The 26,806-nt window shown below is 56.2% G+C and overlaps 1 protein-coding gene across 3 annotated transcripts; it reads left to right on the top strand.

The window, feature by feature from the left end:
* Positions 1 to 492: 492 nt before the first annotated feature.
* Positions 493 to 21,277, top strand: KRAS (KRAS proto-oncogene, GTPase). Of its 3 annotated transcripts, XM_075343523.1 has the most exons (7): positions 493 to 633; positions 11,206 to 11,327; positions 11,629 to 11,807; positions 14,577 to 14,736; positions 17,759 to 17,874; position 18,057; positions 18,264 to 21,277. In XM_075343523.1, exons 2-7 carry the CDS (start codon positions 11,217 to 11,219, stop codon positions 18,378 to 18,380), a joined length of 684 nt encoding a protein of 227 aa, XP_075199638.1. In that variant the 5' UTR covers positions 493 to 633; positions 11,206 to 11,216; the 3' UTR covers positions 18,381 to 21,277. The 3 variants fall into 3 exon arrangements, with proteins under 3 accessions (XP_075199638.1, XP_075199636.1, XP_075199637.1); XM_075343521.1 differs by lacking the exon at position 18,057 and having other exon boundaries at positions 494 to 633; positions 17,759 to 17,882; positions 18,264 to 18,353; XM_075343522.1 differs by lacking the exons at positions 17,759 to 17,874; position 18,057 and having other exon boundaries at positions 498 to 633.
* Positions 21,278 to 26,806: the final 5,529 nt, after the last annotated feature.

Here is a 26,806-nt window from a genome sequence, read left to right as displayed (position 1 = left end):
CTCTACTGCACTATTTGCCTCACTTCTCCACTGTATGATGACTCTACCGCACTATTTACCCCACTACTCCACTGTATGATGTCTCCCCCGCATTATTTACCTCACTGCTCCACTGTATGATGACTCTCCCGCATTATTTACCTCACTTCTCCACTGTATGAGGATTGTCCCCCATTATTTACCTCACTGCTCCACTGTATGATGTCTCCCCCGCATTATTTACCTCACTGCTCCACTGTATGATGTCTCCCCCGCATTATTTACCTCACTGCTCCACTGTATGATGACTCTCCCGCATTATTTACCTCACTGCTCCACTGCATAGTACAGTATCAGATTCTGTAATTCCAGTTTCGCGCGCTCTCGGTTTTGCGCGCTCTTTGCCGATTTCTACCGGGACGGGGCGTATTAGGAGGCGTGTTTTCATGCAGCTAGACTCCGCCTCCTGACCAATCGCTGGCGGTATGTGTCGGTGACGTCACGCAGAGCGGCTGTAGTATTTATAGATCGTATTTAAAGAGCCCCTGGGAGTCTCCGCGGTGCGCGGCCTGGTGACGAGCTGTCCGGACGCGGCCTCGCTGATCCTCGGCCCGGGCTGTGCCGGGAGCAGTATGGACGTGTAGCCGGAGCGCGGTGAGTGTCCGGGGCTGGGGAGGGTCAGTGCGGCGCCCCGTGCTGCAGTGTGTGGGCGCAGGGTCTCTGCTGCAGTCTCCCCCCTCCTGCTACAGGAAGGCCCGAGCGCAGGGGCCACTGACTGCAGAGTGGGCGGCTCTGATCAGATCGGGCGATTATTATCCTATATGCGATGCTCCCCGATCTCTGCGGATGTGGATCTGTGCTCTGCCGATTCTGCAGCCAAGAGACCAGGCAGAAAATCCTCAGTGGTCACAGCAGAGCTGGGAGTCCCCCTGGATACAGTAAGAATGGGGGGACGCGGCCGGCAAGCCGCAAAATATTAATGGCAATTATTGGGCAAGATTATTTTTGGGGTCTGCGTCATCCAGCCGGGGCGGTTATGTGTTATCCAAGAGGACGTAGCCATAACGGCCAGCACAATAACCAAAATCACAATACCCGCCAGCGCAATAACCAAAATCACAATACCCGCCAGCGCAATAACCAAAATCACAATACCCGCCAGCGCATTAACCAAAATCACAATACCCGCCAGTGCAATAACCAAAATCACAATACCCGCCAGCGCAATAACCAAAATCACAATACCCGCCAGCGCAATAACCAAAATCACAATACCCGCCAGCGCAATAACCAAAATCACAATACCCGCCAGCGCAATAACCAAAATCACAATACCCGCCAGTGCAATAACCAAAATCACAATACCCGCCAGCGCAATAACCAAAATCACAATACCCGCCAGCGCAATAACCAAAATCACAATACCCGCCAGTGCAATAACCAAAATCACAATACCCGCCAGCGCAATAACCAAAATCACAATACCCGCCAGCGCAGTGACCAAAATCACAATACCCGACTGCGCAATAACCAAAATCGCAATACCTGCCAGCACAATAACCAAAATCGCAATACCTGCCAGCGCCATACCCGCCAGCGCAGTGACCAAAATCACAATACCCGCCAGCTCTATAACCAAAATCGCAATACCTGCCAGCGTAATAACCAAAATCGCAATACCTGCCAGCACAATAACCAAAATCGCAATACCCGCCTGCGCAATAACCAAAATCGCAATACCCGCCAGCACAATAACCAACAGAGCAATACCTGCCGGCACAATAACTTCCAGCGCAATAACCGCCAGCGCAATAACCGCCAGCGCTGCGGATCTTGTTTGGGTTACAGTGCAGAATTGATCGGCGCTGATCTGCGGGCGGTTTCCTTGTAGAACGTGGCCTGCGGTGCGGATTATTGTCTCGCTGCTCCCTCTGGAGCTCTATGAGGAGGTAGAAACCCTGAGATGCCGGAACTTGCTGCGAATTACCTGCGGGCAGCAGCAGAATCCAGCAAGGCGTAAAAAGTATAAAAGAAACAGTCATATACTTCCATGAAAAGTGTTTCTCCAGTGATGTCAATCAGAGGTCACACATTGATGTCGATCAGTGGCCGGGGGCATCTGTGTCATGTTGCCACAGAAGTGGCTTATGTTACACGCCGGTAACATCTGCGCCTTACAGCCTTCACCACGGGCATTTATTGGGGCCCATTAAGTTGTCACATTGTTAGACCTAGTAAACACCAGAGGCAACAGCATGTTCGGGCTGGGACTGGGCATCGGTGCTGGCTAGGTTGGGGGGACATTGCGGGCTAGGTTGGGGCATCGGTGCGGGCTAGGTTGGGGGGACATCGGTGCGGGCTGGAATGGGGGGACATTGCGGGCTAGGTTGGGGCATCGGTGCGGGCTGGGATGGGGGGACATTGCGGGCTAGGTTGGGGGGACATTGCGGGCTAGGTTGGGGGGACATTGCGGGCTAGGTTGGGGCATCGGTGCGGGCTAGGTTGGGGGACATTGCGGGCTAGGTTGGGGCATCGGTGCGGGCTAGGTTGGGGCATCGGTGCGGGCTAGGTTGGGGCATCGGTGCGGGCTAGGTTGGGGCATTGGTGCGGGCTAGGTTGGGGCATTGGTGCGGGCTGGGATGGGGGGACATTGCGGGCTAGGTTGGGGCATCGGTGCGGGCTGGGATGGGGCATTGGTGCGGGCTGGGATGGGGGGACATTGCGGGCTAGGTTGGGGCATCGGTGCGGGCTGGGATGGGGGGACATTGCGGGCTAGGTTGGGGCATCGGTGCGGGCTGGGATGGGGCATTGGTGCGGGCTGGGATGGGGGGACATTGCGGGCTAGGTTGGGGCATCGGTGCGGGCTAGGCTGGGGGGACATTGTGGGCTGGGATGAGGGGACATTGCGGGCTGGGATGGGGCAAAGGTGCGGGCTAGGTTGGGGCATCGGTGCGGGCTGGGATGGGGGGGACATTGCGGGCTGGGATGGGGCGAAGGTGCGGGCTAGGTTGGGGCATCGGTGCGGGCTGGGATGGGGGGGACATTGCGGGCTGGGATGGGGCGAAGGTGCGGGCTAGGTTGGGGCATCGGTGCTGGCTAGGTTGGGGGGACATTGCGGGTGAAGGTGTGGACTGTGATGGTTCGTCGGTGTGGACTGAGACGGGGCAAAAGTGTTGACTGCGAGCCTTCGATGGTTCGTTGGCGCTGGCTGCGACGGGGCGGGTTGCGTCAATGCCGGTTGCCAGGCAGCATTTGACGACTATACGGCACTAACATATTTTGCTCATCTCCAGTGTGAAGTTTCTTTTATTTTAGATACTTCACAGTTTTTCTGTAGTAAAATCCGCAAATATAATCCGCGCAGTTTGGTGCAGATTTCTTGGGACTTTTCCTGGAATTGCTCCAGAAGTGTAACTTTTCTCGGGGAGAGCAAATATGTGACCTCCCCCCTTGTAGTGTGGCGGAGGTTGTACAAGATCGGCGACACCCGGGGTGCAGACTGCGGGTCATTGCAGTGACCTCCATACACCTTCACACTGGAGCGCTGCGGATTTTGGTGGAGATCTAACTTTTTGTGTGTGTAATCTTCTTTCTGCCCCTTTCTTAATTTTTAGATGGTGCTTGTCGCAGATCGCTTCCATTAATGAAGTGACTCTAAGGCTGTCTTCACATTGCATTTGTCTCCCCGTCCACTGGCCTCGTCGAGGCTTCTCTCGGCAAAACCGGATTGGGACCTATGTAGAGACTGCGTCTGGGTGTCTGCCTCCAATAAGTGCTTATGCCCAAAAATGGTGTACAACGAAGCACACGGTGACTCCGTCTACACCATCGTAGTCAGTGGCCCCATTGACATATGTCTCCGAATCCCGTTTTGTGGCGCGATCGGACAGCGCTCTGACGGGACCACCGAACGGGGAGAGGAATGTAGTGTGTAAGCGACCTTAGGCCCCTTTCAGATTGAGTTCCAATCTCTGTTCAGTGGTGTCTTTTGGGCTTCCGTACGGACCACCCGCAAAACAGGATTCGGATGTGTGCGCGCCAACGGGGCCATTGACTATGATGGTGCAGACGGCATCACCGTGTGCTCTGTTCTGCACCGTTTTTCGGAGTATACACTTTCTAGAGGCGGACACCCAAATGGGGGATTCGGACATAAGCACTGACAGGACCACTGAACGGAGATCGGAACGCAATGTGAAAGGGGCCTTAGATTTTCCTACTGGATTTTCGACAAGCATTGCTCCTTGCTGAATCCCTCATGTAAGCCACTTTCTTACTTGTGGTTAAATGCCGGCTAGATTCTTATCTGCTTCTGTGTTTTGTTCTATACTTGCAGTTAAGTGATGCACTCTGGAAGTGGCGAGCTGAATCCTAACTGTGTGTATAGTACACACCCATGAGATTCAGCAAACTGTAATGTCATCCGCTTGGAATTGCGAAGACAGATCTCTGATTAAGGCCAGTTTATAAATCTGCGTTTTGAGGTCCAAGGATCGGTCGTGGGTCCTGTGACCTGATGGTGACGTCCGCATCGGCAGAACCTGTGGTGACTCTGTGCATCGCAGCTGAAGTGACGCCGATTACACACATCCAGTGCTAGACTTCTGGGATCAGTGACTGTGTCAGGTCTCGTTATCTGACGAGATTCCTCCGTCTGACTTTGATTTGTATTGATCGCGGTCATTGAGGACTTTGAAGCTGTGTAAGTCATCGTGTCTAGACCTTGAAACTTGGAAAATCTAGAGTCTCCAGAATCCACTCTACAATCTCCCAAGTAGTCCTATTTCTATAGGGGATGATGGCGCCTGTTGTGCCACCGTCTGCTTTGGCGTCACATTGATTTCCACATGCTGAATATTTCTAAATGGTGGGGGGGGGTCCAATCTGTCTTCATAGTGAAAACAGGGCAAAGTGCTCGATATCCGGTCTATAGGGCCTTATAATCTGATCTTCTTAAGTGCTGGTATATAGCTAGGGGTTTGTTGTCGATCCTCTATGCTGCGGGTGGGATGGGGACGCAATGCTAAATATGAAATTCATTCTCCGAATTATTTTGGGACCCAAGACCCTCCCTGATCATAAATTGAGGTGTCCAGGTGATGATCTGTTTTATGATCCGGAGATGTTGCTGTGAAGATGGTTGCTTTGCGCTTTTGGAACGTATGACGCTTGTAGCGCCGGCGTGTGTGCAGAGACGCCGACTTACCCGCTGCCCCGATCGGGTCCTCTCCCCCCCCCCCCCCCCCCCCGCACTCATCTGACCATCCACGTGCTCTGCTGCCTCCTACCCCTCCCAGGCCCTGTACATGCCGCACAGGGTTCCCGGTAGTGCACCTAAGGGGTGCTTCACACACAGCGAGCTCACTGCCGAGATCGCTGCTGAGTCACGCTTTTTGTGACGCAGCAGTGACCTCATTAGCGATCTCGCTGTGTGTGACACTGAGCAGTGATCTGGCCCCTGCTGCGAGATCGCTGCTCGTTACACACAGCCCTGGTTCGTTTTCTTCAAAGGCGCTCTCCCACTGTGACACACAGATCGCTGTGACAGCGAGAGAGCGACAAATGAAGCGAGCAGGGAGCAGGAGCCGGCGTCTGACAGCTGAGGTAAGCTTGTAACCAAGATAAACATCGGGTAACCAAGGTGGTTACCCGATATTTACCTTAGTTACCAGCCTCTGCAGCTCTCACGCTGCCTGTGCTGCCGGCTCCGGCTCTCTGCACATGTAGCTGCTGTACACATCGGGTTAATTAACCCGATATGTACTGTAGCTAGGAGAGCAAGGAGCCAGCGCTCAGTGTGCGCGGCTCCTTGCTCCCTGCACACACAGCTAAGCGGTGTGCGCTGGTAACTAATGTAAACATCGGGTAACCATACCTGATGTTTACCTTAGTTACCAGTCTCCGCAGCTTCCAGACGGCGGCTCCGTGCAAGCGCAGCGTCGCTTGCACGTCGCTGCTGGCTGGGGGCTGTTCACTGGTCGCTGGTGAGATCTGCCTGTTTGACAGCTCACCAGCGACCATGTAGCGATGCAGCAGCGATCCTGACCAGGTCAGATCGCTGGTCGGATCGCTGCTGCATCGCTAAGTGTGAAGGTACCCTAAGACTTGTGTGCGCACACTGGCCCTCTAAAAGTACCGGCATGCCATTTCCCGGAAATGCCTCTCAGCCGGTGGCTGAGTATTTAAGGTACCCTTCCATTAAGGGAGGTGCCTGTGCAGCTCATTCTGTTAGTATACTAGTCATGTTGGCTAGTTGTCAGGTCCCGCTAACCCAGTGTCCCTCTCCAGTACCTGCCTTCCCATACCTGTGTGCCCCTGCCGTGCCCACCATTCTTGTCCGTTCCCTCCTGTCCAACTTGCCTCAGTCACCCCGCCTGTACCAGTCTATACCCAAGTCCGTTACCTGCTCTGGGGGTCAGCTGCCTTAGTCCCGGTCACTGCCCTGGGAGTGATACGTGGCCTCTGCCTTTTGGTGGGCGCTCAGTTAAGCCTGGGTCCCCCTGTGGTCCAATGGGTCCAGTAATACCGCATGCTGCCCCTACACCTAGCTCGAAAATTACAATGCTATTGGCATCACGAGGATTCCCCGACGTATTCCCCCGACAGATGCCGATGTGCGGGACACTGACAAATGTTGCCCGTAGGCCCCATGCTCATGATTTTTCATGGGGGATCTCTAGAGGATAATGCAGCTGTATATGCTCCATGTAGGTGACTGAGATGCAGCCTCCGTCTGGTGATCCGGACACTATGGATATGTCTTGACGTTCTGTGTCCGGAGTTTTTTCCGGAATGTATACGGAATGCTGATCCATAGGAGACCAGATCACTTTGTATATACGAAACTTTAGAAGTCTCTTATCCATAAAGCCTAATAAAGAACAAAAGCACCAAAGGATCTCCGGAGCCTTCACGACATGCTTCACTTCGCTGGAGTCGTTGGGCGCAGGCGATTTTTCTGCACCCGTTTGTGATGTGTGAACACTGCTCCACAAGGCCACGTTTCTAAGAAGCCGCATCTTCAGGAATCCAGAGGGCCGGGTCCTCGTAAATACTGAACGGTGACGTCCCTGCTCCCTTATATACGCTGTACATGTATACTGTCACTGAGGTCCGTGGGCCTGGATATTGGGGTGCGTGAACCTCTCCCTCCTCGAGGCTCTGGTCACGTAACGTTACCCCGCAAATCGGGGTCTGGCGGGGGGAGGTCTCCGGCTCTTTGGTGTTCACCGATCGTTCTACGTCATGGATCCATGTGTCTGGTTCCCCCTAATAAGCACTTTATGGAATGGACAGAAAAATGGACACAATTTGGTTAAGAAGGTAAAATAATAAAAAGGAATGTGGGATCTTTGGAGACGAGCGGCGGCCGGACGCTGATCACAAAGGATATAGCAGAGAAACGCAACGATCTATTGGACATATTGTGTATGAGAAGTGCATAGCCCTCGCTGTTATCAGCCGCTCACTGTGCGAGGCTTCGGAGTGTGGTTGTGGCCCTTTATGAACATATCGTGCGACCTGTGCACTATTAGGATGCAGAGAGATTGGCTGATGGGTTACAATGGAGGATAAGCGAGACTGCATACAAGTGTAACAAACCCTCAGCTGTGAGATGTATATAGTCAGGATTTCTGGGTATAAACCAATCTCATCTCTGCTTGCAGTCAGTGAATGAGAACACTGAAGGCCCGGTGTGTAGTGTGCGGCACAGAGTGCACTTTACAGTCTCTGACACCACAGTATGCACGCTGCCCCTGTGTGCGCACCGCCACTGTGTGCATGCTGCCCCTGCTACTCCACCACCATCATGTGCATGCTGTCCTTCTGCACCGCAACCGTGCGCATGCACTGCTTCTGTGTGTGCACTGCCATCGGGTGCATGCTGCCCTTCTGCATTGCCACCGCGTGCACGCTGCCCCTGTGTCTGCGCCACCACCATGTGCACGCTGCACCGCGCGCCCCGTGTGTACGCCTGCCCCTGTGTGTGCACCGCGCACCCCCGTGTGTACACTTGCCCCTGTGTCCGCACCGCGCACCCCCATGTGTACGCTTGCCTCTGTCTGCACCGCACGCCCTGTGTGTACGCTTGCCCCTGTTTCTGCATTGCGCGCCCCGTGTTTACGCTTGCCCTTGTGTCTGCACTGCACGCCCCGTGTGTACGCTTGCCCCTGTATCTGTACCATGCACCCCGTGTGTACGCTTGCCCCTGTATCTGTACCATGCACCCCGTGTGTACGCTTGCCCCTGTGTCTGCAGCGCGCGCCCCCGTGTGTACGCTTGCCCCTGTATCTGTACCATGAACCCCGTGTGTATGCTTGCCCCTGTGTCTGCAGCGCGCGACCCCCGTGTGTACGCTTGCCCCTGTGTCTGCACCGCGCGACCCCCGTGTGTACGCTTGCCCCTGTGTCTGCACCGCGCGCCCTCGTGTGTACGCTTGCCCCTGTATCTGTACCATGCACCCCGTGTGTACGCTTGCCCCTGTATCTGTACCATGCACCCCGTGTGTACGCTTGCCCCTGTGTCTGCACCGCGCACCCGTGTGTACGCTTGCCCCTGTATCTGTACCATGCACCCCGTGTGTACGCTTGCCCCTGTATCTGTACCGCACGCCCCGTGTGTACGCTTGCCCCTGTCTGCACCGCGCACCCCCGTGTGTACGCTTGCCCCTGTGTCTGCATCGCGCGCCCCCGTGTGTACGCTTGCCCCTGTATCTGTACCATGCACCCCGTGTGTACGCTTGCCCCTGTGTCTGCAGCGCGCACCCCCGTGTGTACGCTTGCCCCTGTGTCTGCAGCGCGCGCCCCCGTGTGTACGCTTGCCCCTGTGTCTGCACCGCGCGCCCCCGTGTGTACGCTTGCCCCTGTGTCTGCACCGCGCGCCCCCGTGTGTACGCTTGCCCCTGTGTCTGCACCGCGCGCCCCCGTGTGTACGCTTGCCCCTGTGTCTGCATCGCGCGCCCCCGTGTGTACGCTTGCCCCTGTATCTGTACCATGCACCCCGTGTGTACGCTTGCCCCTGTGTCTGCAGCGCGCGCCCCCGTGTGTACGCTTGCCCCTGTGTCTGCACCGCGCGCCCCCGTGTGTACGCTTGCCCCTGTGTCTGCACCGCGCGCCCCCGTGTGTACGCTTGCCCCTGTGTCTGCACCGCGCGCCCTCGTGTGTACGCTTGCCCCTGTGTCTGCACCGCGCGCCCCCGTGTGTACGCTTGCCCCTCTGTCTGCACCGCGCACCCTGTGTGTACGTTTGCCCCTGTGTCTGCACCATGCACCCCGTGTGTACGCTTGCCCCTGTGTCTGCACCGCGCGCCCTCGTGTGTACGCTTGCCCCTGTGTCTGCACTGCGCGCCCCCGTGTGTACGCTTGCCCCTGTGTCTGCACCGTGCGCCCTCGTGTGTACGCTTGCCCCTGTGTCTGCACCGCGTGCCCCGTGTGTACGCTTGCCCCTGTGTCTGCACCGCGCGCCCCCGTGTGTACGCTTGCCCCTGTGTCTGCACCGTGCGCCCTCGTGTGTACGCTTGCCCCTGTGTCTGCACCGCGTGCCCCGTGTGTACGCTTGCCCCTGTGTCTGCACTGTGCGCCCTGTGTGTGTGTGTGTGTGTATATGGAGGTTTCTGGCCCGTGTTGCCAGTGTACATAAACCGCATAGTTGTCGGTGTGCCGGATCCTGCTGAACTGGTTACCACACCCGCCTGCACCTGCTGGCCGCTCTTCCTTGTCGTCCCTGGAGTCGCAGGTGTCTCTAGCGCTCAGCGTCCACATCATGGCGCAGTTATTTACCACCTTGTCGGTGAATGTTGGCGAGCGGTGCAGTCACTCGCAATCCTCCGGCGCTGCCTCCCTCCACAGAAGCCGCTCACCATGAACCGATCTCTCCAGAGCTGGACTTTGTGACTGAACGTTTCCGACGTGTCCAAGTGACTTTATCAGTTGTGGTCGTTTGGGGCTGAGGAGCTTCGTGGGGCTCGCGGGAGCGACTTGTCAGGAGTGGCGCCCGATGGCGGTCCGTAGCCTGAGACCCCACTGATGGCTTACTTAGACGGTTAGTGATTTTTAGGGGTCCTGGCACATGGACCCCAACCAATAAACTCCTCCTTTTCGGAAGCTACAGTTACCCTTTAGAGGACGGTTTCCTTCTCGGATTCCTGATTACTCTGCTTCCCGGGACAGTTTTAGCTGCCGGCTTTTTTTATGTAGAAAGTTCCCCCTAAGTCTTGCAGCCTGACACCCCCTATTATGGCTCCTCGCTGTCCTGATAATAATCCTGGAGCCGGCCGGTGTGAACTTTGTGTCCAGATCACGTGCAGCCGGCGGAGACTTTGGAATCCCCTGCACACCGGCTGCGGGTGGATTAAGAAGCCCCAGGTGCTCAGGTTAATCTACAACCAGGACTATCGCTCATCTCCTCCACCGTCTTCACTCCTGACCTTGCCTCGCTCCTGACCTTGCCTCGCTCCTGACCTTGCCTCGCTCCTGACCTTGCCTCGCTCCTGACCTTGCCTCGCTCCTGACCTTGCCTCGCTCCTGACCTTGCCTCGCTCCTGACCTTGCCTCGCTCCTGACCTTGCCTCGGCCCGCGCTCCAGGATCTCTTTTGTTGCCGTTTTTTTGGAATGACTGTAATTTAGTGAATTTGGTTTGGGGCTATGGGGAGGGTCAAACCTGGAGGCGCGTGACGTTATGGGATGATGTATGGTGATGGTGTTTGTAGTAGGGAGCGGTGCGAGGTGTTGATGTGCCGCACTAATAAAGGGGGGTGACATATTCATAGGATATTTCTAGGGGGGGGGCATTATCCCCACAAAGCTGGAATAGCACAGCGCCGCCCTCTCCATAGTGGCTGCACTAAGTATTGCAGTACCGGAGAACGGCCACTACTGTGTGTGGCGCTGCGCTGTAAGGCTGCGTACACGAATTACAGATTTCTCTTGCAATGTGAACAGGGTCGTTATTTCCCCCCCCCCCGTACTATGACTATAGAGGACCCTCACACTGGGCCCATTGATGGCTGCACACCCCTCCCCGCTGTCCTGTGTGCTCGGCCGCCTCTGATTGCCGGGTGTCGGTCAGTTCTTCATTTATAGACTATAATTACAGCCGCTCCACCTCTGTCCTCTCGGGGTGGGGCGTGGTCGCACCACGGCCGGTGCTGTATTAATAGAGCGCCTCTTCCTGTTTTCTGCTCCTAAATTTACAACAGATTATTAATAACTTTTTATTTTTTTTCAGTTTGATCAAAAATGACAGAATATAAACTGGTGGTGGTCGGGGCCGGAGGCGTCGGGAAGAGCGCCCTGACCATACAGCTCATACAGAACCATTTCGTGGACGAGTATGATCCCACCATAGAGGTGAGCGGCGCTGCCTGATGTATACTGTGTATAACCGCTCTGTAGACATGATCATTACCTCCAGAGCTGCGCTCACTATTCTGCTGGCTTCTGAGCTGAATTCTCTGTATTTCCAGCCTTTTCCTATTAATTGGTCGTTCTTCTGTTTCATAGCCCCTGACTATAATATTACTGAGCTGCACTACTTGAAAACAGCATTAAATTTGCTCTTGGCACTTTATTCCTACATTTCCAGGAGGAGCAGCAGGAGGGTTTCTGATGGTTTATTACTCCATCCTCACTGGTTCTCTTTCCTTGGCAGGACTCGTACCGGAAGCAGGTAGTGATCGATGGAGAGACATGCCTCCTGGACATACTGGACACCGCCGGACAAGAGGAGTACAGCGCCATGAGAGACCAGTACATGAGGACGGGGGAGGGCTTCCTCTGCGTCTTCGCCATTAATAACACTAAATCCTTTGAGGACATTCACCATTATAGGTAAGGATGGAAATACATGAGGGAAGGAGTCTCCTATAAATGAGGGGGTCTCCAGAAAGCAAATCTGCATGAACTCTGCAGATTCTGGACCAGGAGGGAGGAACAGCGGCAGGCTCTGGATCAGGAGGGAGGGAGGAACTGTTGTGGGCCCTGGACTAGGAGGGAGGGAGGAACGGCCGTGGGCTCTGGACCAGGAGGGAGGGACAGCCGTGGGCTCTGGACCAGGAGGGAGGGACAGCCGTGGGCTCTGGACCGGGAGGGAGGGACGGCTGTGGGATCTGGACCGGGAGGGAGGGACGGCTGTGGGATCTGGACCGGGAGGGAGGGATGGCTGTGGGATCTGGACCGGGAGGGAGGGACGGCTGTGGGATCTGGACCGGGAGGGAGGGACGGCTGTGGGCTCTGGACCAGGAGGGACGGCTGTGGGCTCTGGACTGGGAGGGAGGGACGGCTGTGGGCTCTAAACCGAGAGGGAGGGAGGGATCGCTCTGGGCTCTGAACTGGGAGGAAGTGAGGGAGGGACGGCTGTGGGCTCTGGAGCGGGAGGGAGGGACGGCTGTGGGCTCTGGAGCGGGAGGGAGGGACGGCTGTGGGCTCTGGAGCGGGAGGGACGGCTGTGGGCTCTGGAGCGGGAGGGACGGCTGTGGGCTCTGGAGCGGGAGGGATGGCTGTGGGCTCTGGAGCGGGAGGGATGGCTGTGGGCTCTGGAGCGGGAGGGAGGGATGGATGGCTGTGGGCTCTGGAGCGGGAGGGAGGGATGGCTGTGGGCTCTGGAGCGGGAGGGAGGGACGGCTGTGGGCTCTGGAGTGGGAGGGAGGGACGGCTCTGGAGCGGGAGGAAGTGAGGGAGGGACGGCTGTGGGCTCTGGAGCGGGAGGGACGGCTGTGGGCTCTGGAGCGGGAGGGACGGCTGTGGGCTCTTGACCGGGAGGGACGGCTGTGGGGTCTGGACAGGGAGGGAGGGACGGCTGTGGGGTCTGGACCGGGAGGGATGGCTGTGGGCTCTGGACAGGGAGGGAGGGACGGCTGTGGGCTCTGGACCGGGAGGGAGGGACGGCTGTGGGCTCTGGACCAGGAGGGACGGCTGTGGGCTCTGGACTGGGAGGGAGGGACGGCTGTGGGCTCTAAACCGAGAGGGAGGGAGGAACGGCCGTGGGCTCTAAACCGAGAGGGAGGGAGGGAGGAACGGCCGTGGGCTCTGGACCAGGAGGGAGGGAGGAACGGCCGTGGGCTCTGGACCAGGAGGGAGGGAGGAACGGCCGTGGGCTCTGGACCAGGAGGGAGGGAGGAACGGCCGTGGGCTCTGGACCAGGAGGGAGGGAGGAACGGCCGTGGGCTCTGGACCAGGAGGGAGGGAGGAACGGCCGTGGGCTCTGGACCAGGAGGGAGGGAGGGACGGCCGTGGGCTCTGGACCAGGAGGGAGGGAGGGACGGCTGTGGGATCTGGACCTGGAGGGAGGGACGGCTGTGGGATCTGGACCGGGAGGGAGGGACGGCTGTGGGATCTGGACCGGGAGGGAGGGACGGCTGTGGGATCTGGACCGGGAGGGAGGGACGGCTGTGGGATCTGGACCGGGAGGGAGGGACGGCTGTGGGATCTGGACCGGGAGGGAGGGACGGCTGTGGGATCTGGACCGGGAGGGAGGGACGGCTGTGGGATCTGGACCGGGAGGGAGGGACGGCTGTGGGATCTGGACCGGGAGGGAGGGACGGCTGTGGGATCTGGACCGGGAGGGAGGGACGGCTGTGGGCTCTGGACCAGGAGGGACGGCTGTGGGCTCTGGACTGGGAGGGAGGGACGGCTGTGGGCTCTAAACCGAGAGGGAGGGAGGGATCGCTCTGGGCTCTGAACTGGGAGGAAGTGAGGGAGGGACGGCTGTGGGCTCTGGAGCGGGAGGGAGGGACGGCTGTGGGCTCTGGAGCGGGAGGGAGGGACGGCTGTGGGCTCTGGAGCGGGAGGGAGGGAGGGACAGCTGTGGGCTCTGGAGCGGGAGGAAGTGAGGGAGGGATGGCTGTGGGCTCTGGAGCGTGAAGGAGGGACGGCTGTGGGCTCTGTAGCGGGAGGGAGGAATGGCGGTGGCCTCTGGACAGGGAGGGAGGGACGGCTGTGGGCTCTGGAGAGGGAGGAAGGGATGGCTGTGGGCTCTGGACAGGGAGGGAGGGACGGCTGTGGGCTCTTGACCGGGAGGGACGGCTGGGGGCTCTGGACAGGGAGGGAGGGACGGCTGTGGGGTCTGGACCGGGAGGGACGGCTGGGGGCTCTGGACAGGGAGGGAGGGACGGCTGTGGGCTCTGGACCGGGAGGGAGGGAGGGTTGGCTGTGGGTTCTGGACCGGGAGGGAGGGAGGGACGGCTGTTGGCTCTGGAGCGGGAGGGAGGGACGGCTGTTGGCTCTGGAGCGGGAGGGAGGGAGGGACGGCTGTTGGCTCTGGAGCGGGAGGGAGGGACGGCTGTCGGCTCTGGAGCGGGAGGGAGGGAGGGACGGCTGTCGGCTCTGGAGCGGGAGGGAGGGAGGGACGGCTGTCGGCTCTGGAGCGGGAGGGAGGGAGGGACGGCTGTCGGCTCTGGAGCGGGAGGGAGGGAGGGACGGCTGTCGGCTCTGGAGCGGGAGGGAGGGAGGGACGGCTGTTGGCTCTGGAGCGGGAGGGAGGGAGGAACGGCTGTTCGAACGGGGAGGTCGACATGGGCAGGAAAGTGGATCCCGGGGCTGTGGTGGGTACTGGACCGGGTACGGGTTGTGCATCATCTCCTGTATTTTCTTACCTTACAGAGAGCAGATAAAGCGGGTGAAGGACTCGGAGGACGTCCCCATGGTCTTAGTTGGCAATAAATGTGACCTTCCGTCTAGGACCGTAGACACCAAACAAGCTCAGGACCTCGCGAGGAGTTACGGCATTCCCTTTATTGAGACCTCTGCGAAAACCAGACAGGTAATGAGCGGAGCTGATGGGCGGCTTCTGTGTACAGGGTGAGGCGCCTCCTGATAAAGGCGAGTGACCCGCAATATGTGCGTGGCGTCCGACCCTCGCCACATCTGTGGATACAGATCCTGGGGGTCCTCAGTCTGCGGGGGGAGCGGTGTACCCTGGGGGGTCTTCAGTCTGCGGGGGGAGCGGTGTACCCGGGGGGTCCTCAGTCTGCGGGGGGAGCGGTGTACCCTGGGGGTCCTCAGTCTGCGGGGGGAGTGGTGTACCCTGGGGGTCCTCAGTCTGCAGGAGGGGGTCCTCAGTCTGCGGTGGGAGCGGTGTACCCTGGGGGTCCTCAGTCTGCGGGGGCAGCCATGTGAAGGTGCTGAGACCCCCTCCATCTACAGATAGAGGGACAGAAGCTGCAGACGGACTCTATGGACTTCCTATAAAAGCCATCTGCAGAGACCAGAGCTCCTCTCTGACCGGCCATATTACTGGTTGGGGGTCTCTGTATCTGGAGATGTTCTGCTGGGTTCTCGAGGGGCGGTTACTGGCCGTCGTCCCGCCACGTTTAGTGGACTACAGAGGATACGGCTTCTGGGTTCCTGCTTAATACCCCTGATCTAGTATAGAGGGGGCATCATTCAGTGCAGGGTCTTCAGAGATGGCGTTGGTTCCCTGCTCCGGGTGATGGGGGGGGTGGGTGGTGTGGGGGGGGGGGTCTCCTGGGTGATGATTGCCTTCTGTAAAGGCCCCAGAATATCCTGACATCTGTAGGATTCCGGCTTTTACCCCCGACCGTGTCCTCTGTGCTCTGACCTCTTGGTTAATGGATGACTGATAATCCCGCCATGCAGCCTCCTCATTAATGATCCGAGGAGACTCGTCCTGGCACGGAGGGAGCTGGTATCCGCTCACCGGGGGGATATTCACTGGCAAATACTCTCCTACCCATACTACAGCTCCAGCCTCTAATATCTGGAGCAGGGGCCTTGCCCTTGCAGTATGCGGGGGGGCAGGGGACCCGCCACCGTGCCCTTGCAGTATGCGGGGGGGCAGGGGACCCGCCGCCGTGTCCATGCAGTATGGGGGGGAGGGGCAGGGGACCCGCCGCCATGTCCACGCAGTATGGGGGGGACGGGACCCGCCACCGTGCCCATGCAGTATGGGGGGGGGGCAGGGGACCCGCCGCCATGTCCACGCAGTATGGGGGGGACGGGACCCGCCACCGTGCCCATGCAGAATGGGGGGGGGGGGCAGGGGACCCGCCGCCATGTCCACACAGTATGGGGGGGACGGGACCCGCCACCGTGCCCATGCATTATGGGGGATAGGAGACCCACCGCTCTTCCCATATGGGGGGCAGGGGACCCACTACTTTGCCCATGCAGTACGGGTGGGGGGGGGGGGCAGGTGACCAGCTGTGCCCATGCATTACGGGGGGCAGAGGACCCGCCAGGCCTATGCAGCATGGGGGGCATTGATCATGTACTGCCAGGTTTCCTGGTTGCTTTAACATTCCGGTTTCTCCACAGCTGAACTCCCCTTTGCTTTATTTGTCGGGGCCCCGACACACCATTGTGGCCCCTCCCATGATCCCTTGCACAGCCGGTGGGATATTGTCTCCTAATATGAAGGAGGCTGTAATGTTCTGGGGGTCGGCGCTCCTCACATTGAGGGGTCACTTTTGTGCAGATTAATCCGCCTTAAGTGTCTGTATTGTGATTTCTGCTCCGGGTGCTCGCTCTCTCATCGCTTTCTGGCAGCACTTTCTATTATCAGTGATTTTTTTTTTTTGGTATAATTAAAGGTGGGCTCCACCAGTCTCAGCGTTGGGGGTCCGCGGTGTTTTCTTCCCTTTCAGCACAGAAATTAGACCTTACAATCAGATGTGATTTGGACATGGGAGGTCGTCGCATACTACTGGGGGTCTACGTGCCCTTTTTAAAGGGGTCTTCCACATATATATTCATTCAGTCGGCCCCTCGATATCTTGTCACACGGTCGAGCATAGAACAAAAAGCCGAGCGTCCATTACCAGTCCAGGAGCGGCTCAGGTGGATTTCCCCTTTAAGAAGATCACGGTGACCCTCTGGTGGGAATAGTTGGGGGGGGGGGGGTACACTAATGATCTTGATGATTGCTTCACTGTGTCTGATCATATTTCGGGCTGAGGCTGAGTTTAGCCCCAATGGGGCAGAATCCAGCGCAGCCGGTGATCTATAGGTTGGGGGGGTCTGCATTCTCGCACCTTGATGATTTGCTTTGGCTGGACCCCGATAATTCAGTGGGGGGATCTGATCGCAGCGCTTGGTGTTTGGTCTCTTCTTCTGCTCTTCTCTCTGCATTGATAAAACACTCTGCTTCTCAATCATCCAAAGTTCTCGAATCACCAATGATCATCACCGGACCCCCCGACACCGGCGCCGCCCGACCGGAGCGTCATCAACGCCCGAGGAAAACTGCTGGAACGTTTTAACGTAGTCGCCCATCTCCTCGATCCCTGACTGTATACAGTGCGTCCACCCATATCCTGGCCACCGCCAGTAACTTGAGAGCGGCGACAGCTATAGGCATAGAAGTGGTGTCTAGGTATAGTAAAGCAGCCATGCACTACGCAATGAAACCACCTATAGCGCCACCTGGTGGAAAACAACGGAGTTAGCATTTTTATCTCGAAAACGGAACGAGATAGAGAAAAAAAGTGAATTACAAAGTTGTAGCGCATGGTACTTTACTATACCTAGACACCACTGGCGGTGGACACACTGTATATCATTTTTTTTTTTTATTTGTGCCGAAACTGTAGAAAGTTTCCTCAGTTCCCATCGTGCTGTGATGAAGCTTCTAGACATAGACTGGAGCGGCTGCATTAGGCACCAGCGCCGCTCCGACACGGCCCGACCTCCCTCTGACTGCAGGGACGTATTCATACCCGGGGAGCGCCGCGTGCCGTCCCCCGCTGCTCGGGCGGCCCCCGTTACTGCAGGGGGGGTCCCCGTCACCCCCATGTGAGTGATAAGAGTTGTGTTTTACAATGCAGAGAGTGGAGGATGCTTTTTATACTTTGGTGAGAGAAATCCGACAATACAGATTGAAAAAGATGAGCAAAGAAGAAAAGACGCCCGGCTGCGTGAAAATAAAAAAATGCCTTGTAATGTGAGCCGGTAAGTGTCTATATCTGGGGGGCGAGGGGAGGTCATTGGGGGGGGCCGGCGTGATATCAGGGGTGCTCTATCGGAGAAGATTATGGCTGCCTTCTGCAGAAAGTAGCGCCACTCTTGTCCTCAGGGCATCTGTGGTACTGCAGCTATTAGATGCAATTCTGGACATAACCCGAGGGTGGCGCTGTCCCTGGAAGATGGCAGCCATGGTTTTCCTAGTCCTGGACTATCCCTTTAATGACCGCTGCTGCTTGTTAGGGCATTGGGTTCTGCACTTACCACCGTGCAGGGCTGCCTCTTTTAAGGTGCCTTCTATCTGCTGCCTCTAGCCCTCAGTTGTTTTTTATGCCTCCAGTAATGAGACTTTTTTTTTTCTTTTTTCAGGGGGTGGACGATGCTTTCTACACTTTAGTACGAGAAATCCGAAAGCACAAAGAGAAGATGAGCAAGGAGGGCAAAAAGAAGAAGAAGAAATCCAAGTCCAAGTGTGTGATCCTGTGATCCGGAGCCTCCGGGATCGTGTCCCCTCCATCCTCCACCTTGTACATTATACACTAAGTTATTAGCATCTGGTCTCCGCTCCTGACGTGCCAGCATCGGGAGCCCCCTGTGCATGCGGCGGGCGGTGGTCCGCACCTCCTCCAGCTTCACTCCCAGGACTGGACTTCATATCGTGATGTAGACGCCATCGCCGCCCGGCGGAGCTGCTGTTCATTGCACGAGGCTCCTGGGACTTGTAGTTCTCCATCCGTTTCCTGCACGCCGCCACTACAGCTGCATTGCTGACCTTCGTGACTTTACTAAATGTGCCCCCGGATCCCCCCCCCATAATGTGACCCCCGCGGTGCTAACGGCGATGATTGACGCCTCATGAATTATGGAGGACGGCGACACTTCACTTCCCCTGAAATCGCAGCTTTGGTTTAAGGGGTATCCGTTACTTATCCTTTACAATATACCCCAGAGCTGCGCTCACTATTCTGCTGGTGCAGTCACTGTACATACATTACTGATCCTGAGTTATCGCCTGTATTATACTCCAGAGTTGCACTCACTAGTCACTTAATAGGAGACAGTCAGCAAGCAGGTGGCCAACGCTTTGTACCCCCACCTGTAATGCAGGCAAAGGGTGGGTTCTTCTATAAGTGTAACTTCACCAGCAGAACACAAGAGTGCAGCTCTGGAGTATAATTCAGCCGTCTATGTACACAGGGGTGCAGGAGACTTATCCTCCCTATGCTGTACCATGGCTGTGGTATAATTGTATTTCCGTGCATGTGGGGATGACCGGTCGCCATTGCTCCGCTCTACCGGGCGGCGGGGGTCTTGGACACATATACATCATACGTGGGCCGCCCCTCACATTGGGGGGGAGAGGATGGGGGGGGGGAGTTGTCCTGTCAATTGAGTCTTCCATGGTCTATGTGGCCCCTTCCCCTCCTGTCTCCACCATTACCAGCAGGCACACGATCTTTGTGCCACTGACTACAGACAGATCTATGGGAGTCAGGATTACGATGAGCCGCAGCGTTAGTATCACATGTTGTGCCATTACAAGCTGTCGGCGCCGTTCTCGGAGGTCGGCCGTGTCCTGCGCTCTGCCGCCGGGGGCCGTGTCCTGCGCTCTGCCGCCGGGGGCCGTGTCCTGCGCTCTGCCGCCGGGGGCCGTGTCCTGCGCTCTGCCGCCGGGGGCCGTGTCCTGCGCTCTGCCGCCGGGGGCCGTGTCCTGCGCTCCGCCGCCGGGGGCCAAGTCTCTGGGATGGATTGGTTTTGTCTTTCCTATATACATAGTCACATCCAGACAGAACCAATCGTATATAGCAGCCACTTTACAGGGGGGTGCAAAACTACAACTCCCAGCATGTCCTGACCGCCGCAGGCTCCTGAACTGTAGCCGGGAGTCTGCATCTACCTCACCGTAATTGTCACTTTCCTCTTAAAGGGATAGTTCAGCTGTCATCAGTGCACAAAGCCCAGATCCGAGTGCAGCACATCAAATCCGGGCAGTGTGCACCGAATCTGGGCGATGCTCACCAGATCTGGACAGTGCGCACCGAATCCGAGCGATGCTCACCAGATCCGGGTGATGCTCCCCAGATTTGGGCAGTGCGCACCGAATCCGGGCGATGCTCACCAGATCTGGGCAGTGCACACTGAATCCGAGCGATGCTCACCAGATCTGGGCAGTGCACACCGAATCCGAGCGATGCTCACCAGATCCGGGCAGTGCGCACCGAATCCCGGCGATGCTCACCAGATCCGGGCAGTGCGCACCGAATCCCGGCGATGCTCACCAGATCTGGGCACAGCGCACCGAATCTGGGCGATGCTCACCAAATCTGGGCAATGCGCACTGAATCCGGGTGATGCTCACCAGATCTGTGCAGTGTGCACCGTATCCGGGCGATGCTCACCAGATCTGGGTGCCAAATTTGGGGTTATGCGCACCATATCTGGGTGGTGCACACTAAATCTGGACGATGCTTACCAGATCCAGGCAATGCTCACCAGATCCGGGCAGTGCGCACTAAATCTGGGCAATGCTCACCAGCTCTGGGTAATCTTTGTGATGGCAGCTTACCAGCCCCGTGCCAGCAGCGACTCCAGCAGAGTCAGAAATCCTCCCAGAAGCTTAGGCTGCTTCTCACACCCCTAAACTTTACACTGCAGCACTTCTCTAAGCAGGAAGTGTGTACGCCTCCATCCTTTACACTGCAACACAAGAACTTAGAGCGTTGGATGACATTACAGCAGCCGGAGAATGATCGTCAACGATAAAGGACGTGACCAGCAATCAGAGGACGATCAGAGATCATAAGGGGTGGAGCCTTGATACGGTGGGCGGGGACTTGAGTTAAAGACACAGTAAACTTTAAATCCCCCATGTTTTCTCACATGTTCTTTATTAGCCTGTTAATCCAGTAACTTAATGAGGCGTGGGCAGTGACCGTCGGGTGAAACGAGAGGCACTAATCTATAAAGGCTGATAGCTCATCACGGATGGTGAATTTTGCGTCTCCCTCTAACAACGTGAGGACAGTGGGGTGATAGTTATAGGGTGACTGTAATAACATGATTCTTGTCCCCCTCCCCCCGATGTGCGTTTCGCCATGTTGCTCAGCTCCCCCCCCCAGGAGACCCTGGACTCCATTTTCTTGGAATGTATTGAACTATTTTTGTATAGAACGTGCACATTTTGTACATTTGTGCTTTTTATTATCTGTGTTTTCATACGTTGTGGCGGCCGCGCGTCGGCAAGGTGGGACTACGGACCGACAATGACCACTGTTTGTAGGGATTTTATAGGAGTTTGTTCCGTGGACGTCGTCGTTTTATTTTGTCATTAACTGTAACGCTCCTATTTATTGTAATGTAATAAACGACTTCTGGTGACGGCGGCCGACATGATTGGTGCAGATCTATCGCCGCGGATACACTGCACCCTCCCGAGATACCACCGCTGATACACTGCATGCTCCAGAGATACCACCGCTGATACACTGCGCACTCCAGAGATACCACCGCTGATACACTGCACACTCCAGAGATACCACCGCTGATACACTGCATGCTCCAGAGATACCACCGCTGATACACTGCATGCTCCAGAGATACCACCGCTGATACACTGCGCACTCCAGAGATACCACCGCTGATACACTGCGCACTCCAGAGATACCACCGCTGATACACTGCACACTCCAGAGATACCACCGCTGATACACTGCACACTCCAGAGATACCACCGCTGATACACTGCACACACCAGGGATGTATGCCCCTGATACAAGTGTTACAGTGTAAGATGGTGGCTCTGGTACCTGTAGTAGTATGAGACGTAGTAGGACGGGTCTGGTTGTCCACATTCCTCCACACATGGGTGTGTTCCATATGTTGTAATGGTGTCTGTTTGACACATTGTCAGCGTGTGGAGGTTATGAAACCTCTAGAAGGAACCTCTGAGAGCGAGGATTTGCTTGTCCTGCCCGGGGTAGTGTGTGTAGGTTGCTTAGCACTCAATGGAGATACTTCTAGAAAGAGGTTGTGGGGAGGTTGCAATACCTCTAGATGGAACCACTGAGAGTGAACATTTGCTTGACCTGACCGAGGTAGTTTGTGGAGGCTGCTAAGGATTTCACAGGGATTCTTCTAAAAAGACATTGTGATACCGCTAGAAGGAACCTGAGAGCGAGGATTCACTTGTCCTGGCCGGGGGGGTAGTGTGTGGAGGCTGCTGAGAACTCAATGGAGATACCTCTAGAAAGATGTTGTGGGGAGGTTGTGATACCTCTAGAAGGAGCCTCTGAGAGTGAGCATTCGCATTTCCTGACCGGGGAATTGTGTGAAGGATGCTGAGGACTCAACAGGGATACATCTAGATAGAAGTTGTGTGGAGGTTGTGATACCACTAGAAGGAACATCAGAGCGAGGATTTGCTTGTCCTGACCGGGGCAGTTTGTGAAGGCTGCTGAGGATACAACAGGGATACTTCTAGGAAGAAGCTGTATCTAAACCTGTGCTGGCGTGCCGCGAGTGAAAAGGACTGTAAAACTGTTTAGGTTCCTTGAAGCTGGAAAAGGGCTTGTTTTATGGTCCTGGAGAGCAGTTTATGTATTGTTACATAAGCCTGCTGGACTTTTAAAATAAAATAGTGTACCTGTCGTTACCTCAAGGACCAATCTGAGTGAGGAACCTCATCACATTTGGTGGAGAATGCGGGCAATGTTCCAGGAAGCATGTGTCATAGCTGCAGGCGAGACTGTGGATCCTGGTGGAGATCAGCAGAGCTGTATGAGCACAGCAGCGCATACGAGCAAGATGGAGGAGCTATGGGTATATGTAGCTGGTGCAGGTCGGTGTGCAGCAAACGGTCGAGCAGGTGGAAGTTTCTGGGTAGCGAGTAATGGCAGCGGAAGTTGCGACAGTGACAGGAGTCATTGGTAGTGTCTTGAAGAGGCAGTAATGAACCAGTCTGTGGGGTCCCTTCTCAGGCCAGTACAGATCCCCGAGGTGCCGATAAACTGAGAAGGTGGGTAGCGAAACACAAGGTTGTCAAGAGTTCCTTGAGAGAGTCACAGAACTTACCCGCTCTATTCTGGAGTTCCCAAAAGGGAGCAGTGACCCAAAGTGGTCCCCACATCACAAGTCCATAGGGGCGGCTGCGGTAGTACTGAGGAGCTCAGATGAGGACATATTCTGCTGGATGTGTCATGGTAAAGGCCACAAAGCAGCTCGATGTCCCCTGATGAGTGAGCAGATTGTAGCCAGGGACGATGGTGTTCGATCTACGCAGGTCCGTTCTGCAGTATAGACTGCCCATGCGACGAGAGGCCACAGGTTTGTTCCGTGAAGTTGAATGGAGAAAGGTTGAATGGACTATTAGACTTGGGGAGCTTGGTGACCCTAGTGAGGACCATGCTCTATATCTACCTGATTCCCGTAAGAAAGATCAAAGGCAGCTGCAGTCATGGGGACGTTATAGAATATCCGGTGTCCAGAGTGGTCATTGAGATGGCCAAGGGTATTGAGTACCATGATGTGAGTGTAGTGTAGTCCCAGACTTACTACATCCAAATATAATAGGCAGAGACTTATTTTAAGACTTGTGGAAGAAGGGGGAAATGTCTGGTTGGTCAAATAAGAGCCGTAACTATCTGTCTTTGACGTCTACCGATATCAGGAGACCTGTGACAGGTTTGGGCCCTGAGTCTCACTTAGTCTTGTGAGACTCTGGAGATTAAATATTTTTTCCTTTCTTTTGGTGTATTAAGGGTTAATGTTAATCTTGTTGCCAGCAGCTTTATAGCAGTCCACGTCAGGTGCAGCCACTCTGTGACCACACCCTTTGCCTTCAAGTAGTGGCAATACCCATCAACCTTTCTTCGGCGCTCTATTGGGAGACCCAGACGATTGGTGTATAGCACTGCCTCCGGAGGCCACACAAAGCAATTACACTAAAAAGTGTAAGGCCCCTCCCCTTCTGGCTATACACCCCCAGTGGGATCACTGGCTCACCAGTTTTCTGCTTTGTGCGAAGGAGGTCAGACATCCACGCATAGCTCCACTGTTTGTAGTCAGCAGTAGCTGCTGGCTATATCGGATGGAAGAAAAGAGGGCCCATATGGGGCCCCCAGCATGCTCCCTTCTCACCCGCGGTGGTGCTTGTAAGGTTGAGGTACCTATTGCTGGTACAGAGGCTGGAGCCCACATGCTGTTTTCCTTCCACATCCCCTGGAGGGCTCTGTGGAAGTGGGATCTTGCCGGCCCCCAAGCCCTGGGGCCGGGCTCCATCCACAGACCCAGAGAACCTGCTGGATTTGGAGCGGGAGTGCCGTTCAGGGACAAGGCCCTGCAACTTTCAGGTACTCTGTGTCCCCGGCAGGCACGGACACTCTCAAGGCTTGCTGAGCGTTATAGTGCGCCGGGGACAGTAGCGCTGTGCGCTGGGGTTAGGTCACTGCAGCTTTGCTGAGTGACGTTACATGTTGGGAACTACTGCGCCGACCGCTACTGGAGCGGCGGCGCAGCTGCGACTTGTGGTGCGCCGGGGACTTTGCGCCGACCGCGCTTTTACGGCGGCGGCGCTTCTAACTTTAGCCCCCGGCTTCTGCGGCCTAGCGCCGCTTCGTTCCCGCCCCCACCCTGTCAATCAGGGTAGGGGAGAGACGCTGCTCAATAGGCAGCGCCGAGGGCTGGAGCTTTATTTACATGCTCCAGCCCTCTCACTAGGCACAGTGGGAAGCAGGCTTCCCGCTTTTCGTCTGTATACGCCCAGGGCCCGCCCCCCCTCTCCACAAGGACGCCGGCAGCCATTACACATGCGGTCTGGCTGGGGAAAGGCAGCAGGCTCTGGGAGACCCAGACTAAAGGGATTTCGGCGACCACACACCCGCTCATAAGCGGGCGGTAAGCTGCACTTTAGTGCTGGCCCCACTAGTGCCTCAGTGTTATATTAGTGTACTTTTTTCTTGGTACCATATATATATATATTTGCACTGTAAGGTCGCTTCTTGGCTGGACACCCTGTACTGCTCTGAGGAGGCAGCAACATGTCATCCGCAAAACGCAAGGGTGCCAAGGCACAGGCTGTGTACACTGTTTGTACTGCACGTGGGGCTGATCTACCGGCAGGCTCCAAAGACTCACATTGTATGCAATGTTCAGTCCCAGTGGCACTTCGTCAGCCAGAGCCTAATGTGGTGGTAGCCCAGGCTGAGACGCCTGGGAACCCTGCCCTGGTGACGGGGACAGACTTTGCAGTTTTTGCTGATAAAATGTCTGTGACTATGGCAAAAATCCTGGAGACCTTGCAGTCCAGGCCAGTTGCTCAGGCCATGGACACTGCTGTGTCTATGCTCTCCGGTCCCCCTCAGTTGGAACTAATCCGTACTTCAGGGGGGTCTCAAGCATCACAGGCTGAAGTCTCTGACTCAGATGACAGTCCCAGGCAGCCTAAGCGAGCTCGCTGGGAAAGACCCTCCACGTCTTCACACTGTTCAGGGTCTCAGCGACAAGAGTCTCTCTGTGATGAGACTGAGGACGGTGACCAGGGTTCTAATCCTGAGGCCCCTCTCAATCTGGATGCCCCTGATGGTGACGCCATGGTTAATGACCTTATATCGGCAATTAATAGGCTGTTGGATATTTCTCCCCCAGCCCCTTCTGCAGAGGAGGCAGCTGCACAGCAGGAGAAGTTCCATTTCCTATATCCCAAGCGTAAATTAAGTGCTTTTTTGGACCACTCTGATTTCAGAGAATCGATCCAGAAACACGACGCTCATCCAGACAAGCGTTTCTCTAAACGTTCTAAGGATACCCGTTATCCTTTTCCCTCTGAGGTGGCCAAACGCTGGACCCAGTGTCCAAAGGTGGATCCCCCAATTTCCAAGCTTGCGGCTAGATCCATAGTCGCAGTAGAGGATGGCGCTTCACTTAAAGATGCCAACGACAGACAGATGGACCTTTGGTTGAAATCTGTCTATGAATCTATCGGCGCGTCGTTTGCTCCAGCATTCGCGGCCGTGTGGGCACTCCAAGCTATTTCAGCTGGTTTAGCACAGGTGGATGCTTTCATACATCCAGCAGTGCCGCAGGTGGCGTCCCTAACTTCGCAAATGTCTGCGTTTGCGACCTATGCTATCAATGCTGTCCTAGAATCTACGAGCCGTACCGCTATGGCGTCCGCCAATTCTGTGGTTTTGCGCAGAGCCTTGTGGTTAAAGGACTGGAAAGCAGATGCTGGTTCCAAAAAATGCTTAACCAGCTTGCCATTATCTAGAGACAGACTGTTTGGTGAGCCATTGGCTGAAATCATAAAACAGTCCAAGGGTAAGGACTCTATCTTACCACAGCCCAGAGCAAGTAAACCTCAACAGAAAAAGTGGCAGTCGAGGTTTCGGTCCTTTCGAGGCTCGGGCAAGGCCCAATTCTCCTCGTCCAAAAGGACTCAGAAAGAACAAGAGAACTCAGATTCCTGGCGGGCTCACTCACGCCCCAGGAAAGCAAATGGAGGAACCGCTTCCAAAGCGGCTACCTCATGACTTTCGGCCTCCTCCCTCCGCATCCTCGGTCGGTGGCAGGCTCTCCCGCTTTTGCGACATTTGGCTGTCACAGGTCAAAGACCGGTGGGTAACAGACATTCTGTCTCGCGGGTACAGAATCGAGTTCAGTTCTCGGCCTCCACTTCGGTTCTTCAGAACCTCCCCACACCCCAACCGAGCAGATGCCCTGCTGCAGGCGGTGGACTCTCTAAGAGCAGAAGGAGTCGTGATCCCTGTCCCCCCTCTCGAACGGGGGTGTCACGAACCACCGGGGGGGTCACTCAGAAATCCCCCGCGCTGGCTACCAGTACGTCACAATCAGGGGGTAACAAGTGGGGGTCACCCCTCCTTTATACCTCCCGACCGACAGACAGAGCACGTGACGCG

Source organism: Anomaloglossus baeobatrachus, chromosome 4 (assembly GCF_048569485.1).
Source record: "Anomaloglossus baeobatrachus isolate aAnoBae1 chromosome 4, aAnoBae1.hap1, whole genome shotgun sequence".
In the NCBI taxonomy this organism is placed as follows: domain Eukaryota; kingdom Metazoa; phylum Chordata; class Amphibia; order Anura; family Aromobatidae; genus Anomaloglossus; species Anomaloglossus baeobatrachus.
Note: the sequence above shows the minus strand (reverse complement) of the source record. Positions and strands in the feature narration are given on the sequence as shown.